Raw genomic sequence first — 16,482 nt, forward strand, 5'->3', positions numbered from 1 at the left:
TTTAAAACCGTTGTTTGCTTTTGTTGAATCAGAGCCAGGACCCTAGATTTCTACCTGTTCCACCTCTGCTTCCCTCTGTAACCTAGGCAGTACCTCCTTGGATTTTACACGTGGAATTCAGGTTGAAAACCACTGAGCTCATTCAAATCAGTGAGGTCAGAAAAGGGACTCACTGACATCTTATAATGGTGAATGACAGACCATATCTAAAATTCAGAATTTATATTCATAATAAAGTTCTTAATTTATTTCTCTTTTGTACTTTCATATATTTAATGTCTGGTCTGTTTGATCTGAAATGACCTCTTAATTCTTTCCTTCTTAAATAAATTATCATCCATTTGTTCCCTCATTCATTGTTTGTTTATTCGTTCAGTAAACATTTATTTGGATACATACGGAGCACTGTAGGATTTGGGGGGAGGTGTGTAGAAAATTTGAACAATACAAATTCTCTATCCTTTAAGGTTCTTAATATAGGTCCTTTATATTCAATCATAAAATTCTATACAAAATATTTTTTAGAAGAGAAACTATAATATAACCTTTTCCCACTGTTTTCTTTCTTTTTTTTCCCTCCAGGGAAAGACCATGTTTGTAGATTTATTGGCTGTGGGAGGAATGATCGCTTCAATTATGTGGTCATGCAGTTGCAGGTAGGTTGCCTTGAAAATATATCTTAAAATCTTTAAGTTTTGGTCAAAGTACCTAATTATAGTGGAAAATAATAATAACAACAACAATACTCTTGGTATCATATCAGAATGTTTTATATTATTCAGATGAAAATTTGTTTAAACACACTTGATACAGATATTTCCAAAGATGGAAGGGTTGTCTCTCTCAGTTATTTTAGTTGATTCACGTCTTCACTGATTGTCATCATTGCAGAGTTTTCAATCCTTACATGGATTGCTGGATATAATGTGAGTCTTGCCCTGTCCCTGTCCCCTCCCTTTCTACCCTTTGTTACCTTAAGGATTTAGTTTTCCATTTATGTGCTCAAGTACCAACCTGACCTGCTTAAAAATTTAAGCTCTAGTTGAGATAGAAGAGAAATGTTAGTCCTCTTTCTCTTTTAATCTTTTAACATTGCTCTCTCTGTTCCCTATCCTGCAAATGAGAAGTGGAGTTGGATTGGAGCAGCAGAGAGAAATTCAGAAGGGGAATATTGGAGTAATGACTGCAGCATCCCCTTCTCTCTGACACTAACTCTGTCCCGAAAACACACACACCTCTGAACTGTAGTCACCCTCAAAGTGTAAAAGCTTGGTTCACCTTGCTGCCTAAGTTAGAGATCGAAAGGTTTTCTTTCCTCTGTGGCAAAATCTGTTTTGGGCATTTGGTTCTTTTCTTTCAACTTAATAACTACATAGCAGTGATTTCAAAGACATGGGTCCTGGCCTAAATGCTTCCTCTTCTCCTCAGAAGGCTTTTCCTGTTTCCATCAGCTATCCTTCAGCATTTGAGTTAGATGTAAAGATATTAATCTCTCTGTAGACTTAAAGTTTGTTATTTTAAAAATATATTTTACTGAGTTTTTACAGAGAGGAAGGAAGAGGGATAGAGAGTTAGAAACATCGATGGGAGAGAAACATGGATCAGCTGCCTCCCGCACCCCTCCCACCGGGGATGTGCCTGCGACCGAGGTACATGCCCCTGACCGGAATCGAACCCGGGACCTCTTAGTCCACAGGCCGACGCTCTATCCACTGAGCCAAACCGGTCAGGGCGACTTAAAGTTTTTGAGTCATATGTTTCACTATCTCTTGAGCCAATACAGGTTTATAAATTCTTTGGTTAATCTCTTCCCACCTACCCGCCAACCCAACTTTGCTCTCAGATTTGACAGTCTCTTCTTTGCTTCTATGTTTTTGGATCTATTTTGTTCATCAACTTATTTTGTTTGTTAGAGTCCACATATGAGTGAGATCATGTGATACTTGCCTTTCTCTTATTGGCTTCTTTTTTAAATATTTTATTGATTTTTTACAGGGAGGAAGGGAGAGGGATAGAGAGTTAGAAACATCAATGAGAGAGAAACATTGATCAGCTGCCTCTTGCCCACCTCCTACTGGGGATGTGCCCGAAGCCAAGGTACATGCCTTTGACCGGAATTGAATCTGGGACCTTTCAGTCTGCAGGCCGACGCTCTATCCACTGAGCCAAACCAGTTAGGGCTCTTAGTGGCTTCTTTTGCTCAGCATGAAACTCGCCATGTCCCTCCGTGCTGTTGCAAAGGGTAAGAGCTCCTTCTATTTTACAGCTGCATAGTATTGCATGGTGTAAATGTACCACAGCTTTTTTATCCACTCATCTACTGATGGGCACTTGGGCTGTTTCCCGATCTTAGGTATTGTAATAACTCTGCTATGAACATAGGGGTGCATACATTCTTTCTGATTGGTGTTTTGGGTTTCTTAGGATAGATTCCTAGAAGAGGGGGGGGGGGCGGTCACTGGGTCAAAAATTTTTTAAAAAGCACTCTACCAGCTATTAAGGTATCTTGAGGAAGGACAACATTTCCTACAGGAAGGACAGGACTAATACTTGATTCTTTTATTTACCAGTATTCAGAATAGTTAGTTGGTTCCCTAATATTTTCCAAAGGGGACTAACTAGCCCTCTCTTTTTAAAAAATATAATTATGGCCCAGCCAGTGTGGCTCAGGAACCAAGAGGTCAGAGTTCAATTTCCAGTCAGGGCACATGCCCGGGTTGTAGGCTCAATCCCCAGAAGGGGGCGTGAGGCAGCTGATCAATAATGTTTCTCACCAATGTTTTTCTCTCTCTATCCCTCTCCCTTCCTCTCTCTCTCTCACAATGAATAAAAACATATTTTTGAAATCCTTAAAATATATATAATTATGAATTCATAGATTTAACATGACCTGTGTCTTTCAATCATTGTTTTTCTTTTTAATTTTCAAATTGGCCCATCTTTGGCTAACAGAACTTCCTTCAAGTTGGATCCTGATTCATTTAACAGTACTAGACTGCAGCAGTCTTTGATAGCATCCTTACTTTCTGGTACAAAATTGTGTACCTAGCTCTTTCTGTATAATTCATGCTTTAAGTGGATGGATTTAGGATATATATATATATATGTATATATATGTATTTTTTAAGAGAAAATATATCATGATTTATGTTCTTATTTCCAATTCAAGTTTTTGGTAATAGAATTGCTACTGCCCTCTTTGATTTTATATTGTGAATGTTCAGGGACATTAAAATGCATCTCTTTACTTTTATGTAACTTTAAAAAATATGCAGATGAAATGATATGATTGGGATTTATATGAAAATAATGCATTGTATGTGTGTGGGGAAGGGAGAGGAGGGTATGTGCTTCTGGGGAGAGTAGATAACAGATGAGGGTTATATTATTTTCTCTCCCTTTAAGTATGTTTCAAATCCTTAATAATTAATTATATTTGTATTTTTATTAGGACCATGTTAAATTTATAGAATTAGTTGGGAATAAATAAATTATTCCATATTACTGTGTATAAAGGTTCTTTTTTTATAGTGGCTGCATATTAGTCAATGAGATGACTGTACCATGATTTATTTAATCTTTCATTTATTGATGGATATATAGGTTGTTTTCAATTTGTCTTCATAACAAATAATAACCACTTGTAGTATACACTCTGAAGTACAGGGTGAGGCAAAAGTAGGTTTACATTTGTTCATATGGAAAATGATACAATAATTAATAAATAATAATTTAAGAAAAACTCTTTCACGTACTCATAACTGTAAACCTTCTTTTCCCCACCCTTCATAATTTACTGGCTCAAACCTGCATGTGTTTACCACGTTAGTAACTCTTTCCTCATATGCCACCCTTGTACTTATATTTTTAGATTCTCTTACTTGATGCCTTAGGTGTACATTTAAAAGGATTTAAGCCCAACTTATGTGGCTCAGTGGCTGAATGTCTGAGGTCACAGTTTGATTCCAGTCAGGGCACAAGCCCTGGCTGTGGGCTCAATTCCCAGTAGGGGGAGTGCAGGAGGCAGCTGATCAATGATTGTCATCATTGATGTTTCTGTCTCTCCCTCTCCCTTCCTCTCTGAAATCAATAAAAACATATTTTAAAAATAAAAGGATTTAAAATCATTACTGATATCATAAGTTTAATTGATCTCCTTTTTTAAAAAACATGTTTTTATTGATTTTTTTAGAGAGAGAAGAAGGGAGAGGATAGAGAGATGGGAATCGAACCGTGACCTCCAGGCTAATTGATTTCCTTTCAAAAGCTTTTATGACGGTGGAAGTTGTTTATAAATGAAATTCTAGCATTAGGTATATTTTTGGCAATGAAAATACTGATTTTTGAAGAAAAATTTATTGGAATGCTAATAAAGGTTATTAGATACTCCCATGGGATTATAAAAGTTGTTCTAGATTATCACTTATTTTACATTTGCTAAAGATATAGAGAACAACAAATTCTCCTAACATTAAACAAAGAAAAAATAACTATCAATTTGTGCTGTGGGAAAACTGCATTTTTAAAGAAGATATGTAGTATAAAAGGTTCCTGACATTCTGGTAAATTTTCAATTCTTAGTTTACTTGAGTACTATTTAATATTTTATTTCAAATGGTACTTGAGTAACTTAAGATTTTATTACTTTTTCAAAAGTGAACCAACTATCTTTAGTTGAGGTGATAGTATTAGTGGTATTAATCTTAAACATATACTACAAAATTTTGGGAATAGGGAGATTGGGATATTTAAATTTCTTTGAGCTATAGGGGCCAGTTTCCATTCTTTGGAGGGAGAGAGTTACTAGAACTACAGCATTATAAACCATTCATCTCATCAGATTACTGGTTGTTACCTAGGCTATAAGGAACCTTCTGGTGAAATAGCACAGTGAAGTGGAAAAAGAACACTTTGGAATCTGGCAGACTTAGATTTGAAAGACAACTTTACCTTAATGGGTATCATCCTAACAGAATGTCTTCTCTTGAGTGAAAGAATCATGATTTTGGTAAAATCCTTGCTATTTCAGTCAAAACATTTTTTAATGATAAATGGATAATTCCCCATCTTTTCTTATAACATAATTTTAGTACCATATTTGAAAGTGTGTTTTTGTTTCCATAGGGTCGGAATCTGGCAGATCTACGCCGTAGCCAGTCCCGGGGCACATTCACTATTAGCACTACTCTTCGGCTGGGTAGACAGATTCTGGAGTCTATTGAGAGCATCCATTCTGTCGGATTCTTGCACCGAGACATCAAACCGGTAGGGCACAGAATGAGTTTGCTCAGTACTCTTAATCTTAAAATGGGACACAGTAACTTACAAATGTAGCTTTCTATATTAAATGCAAGGTAATATTTTAATTTCTTTAGCAGAAATGGAACTGGAAGCAAAATATAACTTGCCTTTTCATTAAAAAAAAAAAAAGAAGATAATTACACACTACAACTTATATTCAAGAGCTTTTCTCCTACAATGAAAATGTTGTTCAACAGCCAATTTAAAAATGACTAATGCTTGGCTACTATTATTATGTATGTTAACATTGCCATATTACTTAGCTTTACACCTAAATTGATAGTTATTCTTTGGATTTCTTTTTTTTTTTTTTTAATATATTTTATTGATTTTTTACAGAGAGGAAGGGAGAGAGATAGAGAGTTAGAAACATCGATGAGAGAGAAACATCGATCAGCTGCCTCCTGCACATCCCCCACTGGGGATGTGCCCGCAACCAAGGTACATGCCCTTGACCGGAATCGAACCCGGAACCCTTCAGTCCGCAGGCCGACGTTCTATCCACTGAGCCAAACCGGTTTCGGCGGATTTCTTTTTCCTAATATTGGTTACAAATGTTTACCAAAGTTGTTTTTAGATGATGTTCTTTTGAACTATTTTTTTTTTATTTGAGTTATGGCTAGGAAAGAATTCAGGGCCAAGAATTAAACTATAAGAGAGTTTATTTAAAAAGACACAGAGGTAAAATAAGTGAGAAGAAATGGTCTCAGGAACCAAGTTACAGAGGCAAAAGGAGGGTCCTTGGAGTTTCGGAGAGAGGAAGGTGAAGGTAACATGCTGGGGGAAGAAGATGGGGAGGGGGAAGGCACAGACATGCTCCCGAGAGGGAGAAGACCTGAACTACTTTTAAATAACAAATTATACTTACAAGAAACTATTTAGCCCTAGCCAGTTCGACTCGGTGGCTAGACCGTCGGCCTGCAGACTGAAAGGTCCTGGGTTAGATTCCAGTTAAGGGCACATGCCCGGGTTGAGGGCTTGATCTCCAGTAGGGGTCGTGCAGGAGACAGCCGATCAATGATTCTCTCTCATCATTGATGTTTCTCTCTCTCTCTCTCCCTCTTCCTTTCTCACTGATCAATAAAAATATATTATATATAAAAAAAGAAACCATCAATTTTGAAATACTACTTTTTTCTCCTGAGTATTACAGTGGCAATATATAGTATTTTTTCCTATTGTTTTTCTTAGATATTGTCATTTCCATAACTGTGAAATATACTTTTTTTATTTTTTCTTATTTATTTTTATTTTTTAAGATATATTTTTATCGATTTCAGAGAGGAGAGGGAGAAAGAAATAGAAACATCAATGAGAGAGAGAATCATTGATTGGCTGCCTCCTAAATGCCCCTCACCAGGGATCTAGCTGTAACCCGGGCATGTGCCCTTGACCAGAATCAAACCTGGGACCCTTCAGTTCAAAAGGCCGATGCTCTATCCACTGAGCCAAACCAGCTAGGGCCTTCTTATTTTTTTTTTCTTTGTTGCTCACAAGGGGAATGACCCATTTTGGAAATATTGTATTTACTAGAAATTTTTCATTTTTGGTGCAGTTGAAAATTACACCCATCTGTTGCTACTTGATTTCTAAAATTAGTTTACATGAAAATGGCAACTAAAAGTAACATGATTGAATGAGACTTAATGTAATGTAGATTTCTTTGGCTCTTATTTCTATGCCAAACCAAATGTCATTATTTGAGAACTGTGGTGATGAAGAGCTTCCATTTTTATCAGAAAGTTCCCTAAGTAGAACAATGTTTTAAAATAAAAGCTAACAATTCTGTGACAGTTTGACTTTTGCTTTTATAAATTCTCTTGTTTACATACCCATCTTTGCAAGTTTGTGGCCATTTAACGTTACATTTATTTTTACTAAGGGAAGAATACAAAGTATATTTTTCTTCAGTCTGTTTTGAAATGTTTCCTTAAATTGCATCTTAATTTTTACACTTGGCTAAATTCAGCTTTAGGATATTCATTTACATTTTTTGAGCTGTGTGCTCTATTTTGCCCACTCCTAGTTCTTTCCATTTTAAAAAATTAAGAATTGGGTTTTCATTTAGGCAGTGGCTTAGAGGAAGTTAGAGTTCTGATTTCAGTTAAGTCAGTGTTGTGTTGTATACAACTTTATACAGTCACTTAAATCTTTGTTGCTCAAAGTTCACCTGATCATAGGCATTAATAGAACCCACAATGAAATTTACAGTAAACATAATTGACTAGAATAGTATATTTGAGACATGTGTGCTGTATGGAATTTAAGTAGAAGAATTAAAATACAGAAAGAGTAATATATAAGGACTAATTATAAGAATATGTATATTTTCCTTCTTTATTTTTCTAGTCGAACTTCGCCATGGGCCGCTTTCCTAGTACATGTAGGAAGTGTTACATGCTCGATTTTGGCTTGGCTCGACAATTTACTAATTCCTGTGGTGACGTCAGACCAGTAAGATTTTTCATGTTATTGAATATTTGAGACTTAAACTATTATTTATTATATCACTCTATTTAAAGAAATGCTAATTATGTATCAGAATGGATGTGATTCAAGAAGTAGCATACATATTTATAATTAAATCATAAAATGAGTTAATTATTCCACTATTGAAAGTTGTAGACTTAAAAAAATACATTAGACACAGATTTAGAGTTGTCTTGTACTAAGAACACAAATTAGCCCTTTAGGTTCAGTGATCTTTTTTGCAGTCCAAAGCTCTTTCTACATATTATGGTTTTTCTATTTCAGTTATTGTACTTTTCTTTTTTTTTTTTTTTAATTTAATTTTATTTATTTATTTTTTTTATTAAATTTTTATTGTTCAGATTACATTTGTTCCTCTTCCCCCCCCCCCCCCCCATAACTCCCCTCCTTCCTGTTCCCGCCCCACCCTCCGCCCTCACTCCCCACCCACTGTCCTCATCCATAGGTGCATGATTTTTGTCCAGTCTCTTCCCGAATCTCCCATTCCCCTTCCCCCCCCCAAGAATAGTCAGTCCATTCCCTTTCTATGTCCCTGATTCATTATAATCACCAGTTCATTCTGTACATCAGATTATTTATTCACTTGATTCTTAGATTCACTTGTTGATAGATGAATGTTTGTTGTTCACAATTTGTATCTTTACCTTTTTCTTCTTCCTCTTCTTAAAGGATACCTTTCAGTATTTCGTATAATACTGGTTTAGTGGTGATGAACTCCTTTAGCTTTTCCTTGTCTGTGAAGCTCTTTATCTGGCCTTCAATTCTGAATGATAGCTTTGCTGGATAAAGTAATCTTGGTTGTAGGTTCTTGGTATTCATCACTTTGAATATTTCTTGCCATTCCCTTCTGGCCTGCAAAGTTTCTGTTGAGAAATCAGCTGACAGTCGTATGGTATTCCCTTGTAGGTAATTGAGTCTCTTTCTCTTGCTGCTTTTAAGATTCTCTCTTTGTCTTTTGCTCTTGGCATTTTAATGATGATGTGTCTTGGTGTGGTCCTCTTTGGATTCCTTTTGTTTGGGGTTCTCTGCGCTTCTTGGACCTGTAAGTCCATTTCTTTCACCAGGTGGGGGAAGTTTTCTGCCATTATTTCTTGAAATAGGTTTTCAATATCTTGCTGTCTTTCATCTTCTGGCACCCCTATTATTCTGATGTTGGTACGCTTGAAACTGTCCCAGAGGCTCCTTACACTATCTTCACACTTTCGGATTCTTTTTTCATTTTGCTTTTCCAGTTGGGTGTTTTTTGTCAAATCTTTGGTTTGATTCTTGTGCTCCTCTGGTCTGCTATTGGGTATAATATTCTTTATTTCAGTCCGTGTATGCTTACTTTCTAATTTCTTTATCGTAGCATCGAGGGTCTCATTAGTTTTCGTGAGGCTCTGCTCAAGTTTATAGCAAGCCCTCAAAATTGCGATTCTTAGCTCCATATCCTCCATTTCTGTCATGTTTTTTTGTCTCCGCATCTTTTATGCTTTCTTGGTGCACCCCCTTGTGGTCTTTGTGCGCAGTCTTGTTCTAGCCACGCCTTAATTGTTGTAGTTAACACTAGAGGGATTTGACCACCAGGCCGACTGGCTGTAGGAATCAGCTGTGTGGAAAACTTCAGTCCTCTGGGGAGGCGCTAGTCCAGCCTTTGCCTGAGGCGATCGGCAAATGGCTCTGCACAGGGCCTGGGCGGGGCGGGCTCAACAGGGCCGGGGGGCGGGGGGGAGCAGCTATGGCTGCTCTCAGTCCGTCTCCAGGGGCTCTGCCTCTCTGTCCCCACAACCGCTGCAAACCTCGGAGGGACCGTAGCCAGACAGTCCCGCTTCTCCCGTTTGAGTCTGGGTCCCTAGAGACTCGCCCGGATCTGTAGCCCAGAGTCTGAGACTCACTCCTGATTGAAAACGACAACCGCGCCCTCAGCCACCAGCCCGCTTTGCGCGCGCACCGCCGCACCACCGTACCTTTAAATTTTCCACACTGCGCCTCCTCTAAGCCTCGTAATGCTGTTGTTTTTCCTTCTAGTTGAAGAGTCTCTCCTCAGCCAGCCTTCCTGTGGTTCTGGGTGATGTCCGTTCCGTCTTTTAGTTGTATTTTTGAAGTGGTTGTTCGAGGCAGCAAACTCCGGTGTTTACCTATGCCGCCATTTTGGTTTCTCCCCCAGTTATTGTACTTTTCATATCCATTTGGTTCTTTTAAAAAATTTCTCTTTATGGATATTCTCTATTTGATACGATGTTGTCATACTTTCCTTACTTCTGTTATCAAGCATTCCTTTAGTTTTGTGAAGATATTTATAATGGCTAGTTTGAAATCTTTTATTGTTAAATCCAACATCTAGTCACTCTCACAGACAATTTCTGTTGCCTGCTTTTTTTTTTTAATGTATGAGAGATAATTCCTTGTTTCTTTGCTTACCTTATAATTTATTTTTATTGGAAACTGGACATTTTAGATAATATGTTGTAGCAATTCTGAGTACTGGTCCTCCTTCCAGGGCTTGTTATTATGTGCTTGTTTATTTGTATAGTGAATGTATTATTTTAGTGAAGTCTGTTTTTTTCCCCACCCTCACAATACAGTGTTAATCTCCACTAATTGATTGCTCTATTGTTTACAACAGTGCCATAGGGCACAAATTCCTTGACAAAGTAATTAAAGTGTGCCTCCTAAAATGGAATAATCCTCCTCCCCCTTTTTTTAAAGGAATTTATTGAAGTGACATTGATTAATAAAATTATACACGTTTCAGATGTACAATTCTATAATACATCATCTGTATATTTATTGTGTGGTCACCACTGCAAATCAAGTCTCCTTCCACCACCATTTATTTCCCCTTTACTCTCTTCTTCCTCTCCCCAGCCCCCTTTCCCTTTGGCCATCACCACACTGTTGTCTGTAGCTATGGGTTATGCATATATGTTCTTTGACTAATCCCTTCACCTACTTTCATCCAGCCCCCCAGCCCACTCCCCTCTGACAGCTGTCAGTCTGTTCCATGTATTCATGCCTCTGTTTCTATTTTATTAGTTGATTTTGTACATTAGATTCCATATATAAGTGAAACCATATGGTACTTGTCTTTCTCTGACTGGCTTATTTCACTTAGCATAATACTCTCCAGGTCCATCCATGCTGTCACAAAAGGTAAGATTTTCTTCTATTTTAAGGTCTAGTAGTATTCCAGACTGTGGAACTTCAGAGGGAAGGTGGAGGAGGGTAGGAAGAGATCAAAGAATTTGTATGCATATATGCATAACCCTGGACACAGACAATAGGTTGGTGAAGGCTGGGGTCAGGTGGTGAGGGCAGGCTAAAAGGGGTCAATGGTGGGGGAAAGGGGACATATGTAATATTTTCAACAATAAATATTTAATGTTAAGAAATGATGAGAGAGAATCATCGATTGGCTGCCTTCTGCACGCCCCCCACTGAGGATTGAGCCCGAAACTCTGGCATGTGCCCCTGACCAGAATCGAACCTGGGACCCTTCAGTCCGAAGGCCGACGCTCTATCCACTGAGCCAAACCATCCAGGGCTTTAGTTGTTTTTTAAAAATAATTTTCACCAGTTTTACTGGGGAGTGGAGCTCCTCGTGTTGTCATACTGGCATTTGTTCTCCCACTATCGCTCTTATACTTGTGTCTTCCTTTTACCTTTAGTTTTGTTTTAACTTGCTACTGATTGTGACTCTCATTCCTAGCAAATTGGTTGCACAGAAATTAAAACACTGGTTTTGAATGAACTAACTACATAGTAATAGTTGTATACAGAAATGTAAATTATATTTAAAATAAGGGCACATGAGAATTTAAGTGCCTAGAAATTATGAGAGAATCTTTTTTATTCTGGTGAAGGTCTTGCATGTTAGTAGGAAACGTGGGGTGCAGGGAGCGGATCTCCCCCTTGCAGGTTCTTGCCTCAGGAAGTTTGAAGAATAAAATTCACGGGCTAAAAGGACTTGTTAGTAAAAGGGTGGAAATTTATTGGAAGCAAATACAGACTCCCGTAGGGAGGGGCTCCCAAGGGGGTAAACCACTAAGCTCCTTTTTTCTAAGGTTTTTAAATGCTGTGGTTCTTTGTCTCTTCATGCTCCCTTCTAATTGGGCCCCTTCCCCATTTTATGACCCTGTGCTTTTCTAATTGGTCACTCTTTTGCAGAATATCAGCTTCAAAGTTTAAAACCCACTTGGTGCCCCTCCTTTTTCTCACCCCCTTATCTTGCAACATTCCTCTAGCTCCTGTGAACATGTTTCCCTCTTTCCAGCATCTGTGGACATTTCTCTATCCTCTGTGAAAGTATGTTTCCTTTTTCCCCATAACAGTTTTTCAATTTTTAGAACATGTTTTTTAAAAAGTCACTCTGGCTGTAAAGAGACTATTGAGAGCAAGAGTAGAATCAGAAAGACAAGTTAGAAGACTAACATGCAGGTCCAGTGATCAGTGACGGTGGCTGGGACCGAGGACGTTAGAGTGGTACAATAAGGTAGTGAGAAATGATTGTATTTTGCACATATTTTAAAGATAGATTTAATAAGACTTCCTTCTGGATTTGATATTGGAATGTGAAGGAAAAAGAAGAGTCAAAAATGATTACTAGATTTTTGTCCTGAATGAATGGTCATGCTATTAACCATGATGGGGAAGGATGAAGAAGATTCAATAAGGGGGAAAAAACACAAGTTCTATTTTTTAGAAGTAAGTTTGAGATGCCTCTTAGATTCAAGATGGAAATAACAAGAAGCTGATAATGATATATTAATTTGTAGCTCAAAGGAGAAATCAGGGCTGGGGATAATATAAATTTAAGAATCACTTGCTCCCAATGTTTAAAACTAAATGGTAATTTTAAAAAATGAAACTAGATTAGATCAGCTAAGGAGAGGATATTGCTAGGTAAGAAAAGAGGTTCTGAGTTTGAGCTATTGGGGCACTTAGCAACTTGATGATGGAAAAAGAAGAACTGTGAGCCAGCCAAGAAGAGTGAGAGGAGGATCAGCCAGCGAGGTAGGAGAAAAATCAGGAGAGTGTGATATCTTGGGAGCCGAGTGAAGAAAGTGCTTTAAGTATGTAGGGGTGGTTATCACCTGCACCAGATGCTGCTGATAGGTCAAGTAAGGTGGGAAATGAGAACTGACCATCTGGATTACTCAATTGGAATAAGTTAAAGAGAGTTGGAGAGACAAAGTGAAGAAAGAGAGTATAGGCAACTCTCTGGTGGAGTTTCTGTGCTCTAATCTTCACCAGAGGATATGTTTTTTATTTTATTTTATTGATTTGAGGAAGGGAGGGAAGGTGGGAGGCAGAGAGAGAAGAAAGAGAAAGAGAGAAACATTGATGGGTTGCCTCCTGTATGCACCCCACCACCTGGGTATGTGCCCTGACCAGGAATCGAACCCGCCACCTTTTGGTGTACAGGACAGTGCTTTAACCAACTGAGCCACACAGGCCAGGGCCAGAGTTTCTTTGTTCTAAAGAGGAGTGGTAAAACAAAGAAGTAGTTGAAAGGGCAGTGAAAGCCATCCTTCCTTCCTTCCCTAATTTTTAAAAAATGGTAGTTATTGTAGCATACTTGTGAACTGATGGTAATACTCCAGGACATGTGAAAAAATAAAATCTGATGTAGGACAGAGCAGGAACAATTATAAGAGCCAAGTTCTTGCATAGCTGGCAGGGGAAGAAATCCCGGCACAAATGGTGAGGTTAGCCTATTATGTAAGAGCAAGAACACTTTTCCATGTAGCTGGGAAAAGGCAGAATAAGTGGGTACAGATTTAGGTAACTAATATTTTTTTAAAATATATTTTTATTGATTTCAGAGAGGAAGGAAGAGGGAGAGAGAGAAACATCCATGATGAGAGAGAATCATGGATCAGCTGCCTCCTGCAAGTCCCCCAATGGGGGTCGAGCCCACAACCTGGGCATGTGCCCTTGACTGGCATTGACCTGGGACCTCTCAGTTCACAGGCTGACGTTCTATCCACTGAGCCAAACCGGCTGGGGCAGTAACTAATATTTTGATTTTTTTTGTCTTTCCATATATGTTCCAAAAGAGTGTAAAAAACACATATGTAAATTTTAAATAAGAATATTAAGACATTCATGGCCTCCATTTAGGTTAAGAAATAGCTCATTTCCACCTTAGAAGCATGCTATCGTCCTTTCCTGATGGCATCCCTTTTCCTCCCTCAAGCAGCATGTGCAATAGAACTTACTATGAAGTTGGAAATGTTCTGTATCTGCACTGTCCGATATGGTAGCCACTAGCCACATGTGCCTAGTGAGCACTTGAATTTTGACCAGAGAAAACAAGGAACTCAATTTCAAAACTAATTTAATTTGAAGTTGCTATTATATTGGCCATTGTAGCCCTAGACAAATTCCATTCTTACTTTTGCATTAACCAGTCCCTTGCTTTGCTTTCTTCTCTCTTCTGTAGACCCAAGGGTAGTTATTTGGAGTATGGAACAGATTCAAGGAGCTTTGTAAAATACTATAGTTACCATATGCCCTTCACCTAGCTTCCCCCAATGATATCTTAGATAGCCATAGCAGTACATTGTCAAAACTAGGAAATTTGATATGGGTATACTATTATTAACTCAAGCACAGCCTGAGTCAGATTTCACTATATTTTTAAAAACATTTTTTTAGGAGTGGGGAAATGGTCTACAAAATGTTATCACATGTATAGATTCATTATAGCCAACACCACAATCAGGATACAAAACTCCTTCAAAACGTAATGTCTGTTTATCTACCAAAGTTATGGTACAGGATCATCAGTCAGCTTGCATTACAAACAGAATGATGGGTAGTATCTGTGACACTAGTGAGTTGTTTATGTGGTTGGTTTTGAGATCCTCTATTTTTTTATTTTATATCTAATAAAAGACAAAAAGGGTAATCGACCGTACCTTTACTACGCTTCCCATTGTCTAATCAGGGCGATATGCAAATTAACCGCCAACCAAGATGGCAGCCGGCAGCCATGCAGCTGAAGCGAGCAGGAGGCTTGCTTGCTCCAGTGATGGAGGAAGTCAAGGTTCCCCGCCTGCCGTGGCCTGGCTCTGAGCTCTGAAAGCAACAAAGTTTCAATTATAGAAGCTAAACAAACCCCAGATACCTGCTTTCAGCCAGCGGTGGCCACGGAGCTGGAGCGGGCTCTTAGCTCCAGTGACGGCAACATAGTTTCAATTATAGAAGCTAAACAAACCCCAGATACCTGCTTTCAGCAGGCCGTGGCCTCAGAGCTGGAGTTATAAAAGGTGAATAAATCCCAGAATAAAAAAAAAAAAAAGAAAAAAAGGAGAGGCTGGGAGCTTCAGTCACAGGCCAGCCTGAAAACGGCCCTTAGCCCCTCACCCAGACTGGCCAGGCACCCCAGGGGGCACCCCCACCCTGAAGGGGGTGCAGGCAGCCTGAAAACAGCCATCAGCCCCTCATCCAGGCTGGCCAGGCACCCCAGTGGGGACCCCCACCCTAAAGGGGGTGTGACCAGCTGCAAACAGCCATCAGCCCCTCACCCAGGCTGGCCAAGCACCCAAGCGGGACCCCCACCCTGATCCGGGACACCCTTCAGGGCAAACCAGCTGGCCCCCACCCGTGCACCAGGCCTCTATCCTATATAGTAAAAAGGTAATATGCAAACAGACCCTAACAGCAGAAAGACTGGGAATGACTGGTCATTATGACACACACTGACCACCAGGGTGCAGACACTCAATGCAGGAGCTGCCCTCTGGTGGTCAGTGCGCTCCCACATGGGGGAGCTCTGCTCAGCCACAAGCCAGGCTGATGGCTGCCAGTACAGCGGTGGTGGTGGGAGCCTCTCCTGCCTCCTCAGCAGCGCTAAGGATGTCTGACTGCAGCTTAGGTCTGCTCCCCGCTGGCAAGTGGACATCCCCCGAGGGCTGCCGGGCTGCCAGAGGGATGTCTGATTGCCAGCTTAGGCCCAATCCCCCGGGGAGCGGGCCTAAGCCAGCAGGTGGTCATCCCCCGAGGGGTCCCAGACTGCGAGAGGGCACAGGCTGGGCTGAGGGACGCCCCCCCCCCCCCCCCCCCCCCCCCCGCCGAGTGCACAAATTTTTTTGCACCGGGCCTCTAATATATATATATATATACACACACACACACACACACACACACATATATATACATATATATGAAGGTAATATGCAAATTAGGCCAGGACGCCATAATGGCCATGACTAGCTCAGAAGGAGAGGCCAGGCGCCTTTCCCTGATCAGCTCGGTCGCCTCCCACAGAAGGAGGCCAGACTGCAGTTTAGTAAGCCGTCAGTAGGACATCCCCTGAGGGTTCCCGGACTGTGAGAGGGGGCAGGCTGGGCTGAGGGACACCCCCCCCCCCCCCCCCCCCCAGTGCACGAATTTTGTGTACCGGGCCTCTAGTCTTTAAGATAAATTAGTTAAATTAAATAGATATGTGAAATATAAAGATGCTTTAATCCATACAGTTTCAGTTTTGAATTCCTGTTTGCTTAATGATTTCAGTCTGCATGCTCATTTTTTCCATTCTGGTTTAAAGTATGCCCCAGTTTCCTTAGCCCTGCAGCTGGCATCTCACATTGGCCCTTTGTGTCTGAGCTCTTGGAATGCCATGTTTTCTCCTTCCTAACCATTCAGGTAAAACTTCTAGTGCCTTGGGCTGTAATGACCTAATTAAGAACAGTTTTTAAAGTCTTT

At 39.8% G+C, this 16,482-nt stretch overlaps 1 protein-coding gene across 5 annotated transcripts in view; it reads left to right on the plus strand.

Moving 5' to 3' along the window:
• The window catches only part of TTBK2 (tau tubulin kinase 2), a 147,934-nt gene that overhangs the window by 62,605 nt on the left and 68,847 nt on the right, over nucleotides 1–16,482 (plus strand). For 4 of the 5 annotated variants that reach the window (XM_070424262.1, XM_070424272.1, XM_070424280.1 and 1 more), the window contains 3 exons: nucleotides 583–656; nucleotides 5,125–5,265; nucleotides 7,651–7,755. In XM_070424262.1, the coding sequence (XP_070280363.1) occupies nucleotides 583–656; nucleotides 5,125–5,265; nucleotides 7,651–7,755 (320 nt within the window). The remainder of the gene's footprint in view (nucleotides 1–582; nucleotides 657–5,124; nucleotides 5,266–7,650; nucleotides 7,756–16,482) is intronic. The other variant, XM_070424289.1, reaches the window with a different exon arrangement.

The sequence above is a fragment of the Myotis yumanensis genome, unplaced genomic scaffold (assembly GCF_028538775.1).
Source record: "Myotis yumanensis isolate MYYU_CA2020_CCGP unplaced genomic scaffold, mMyoYum1.0.hap1 SCAF_1, whole genome shotgun sequence".
Lineage (NCBI taxonomy): Eukaryota > Metazoa > Chordata > Mammalia > Chiroptera > Vespertilionidae > Myotis > Myotis yumanensis.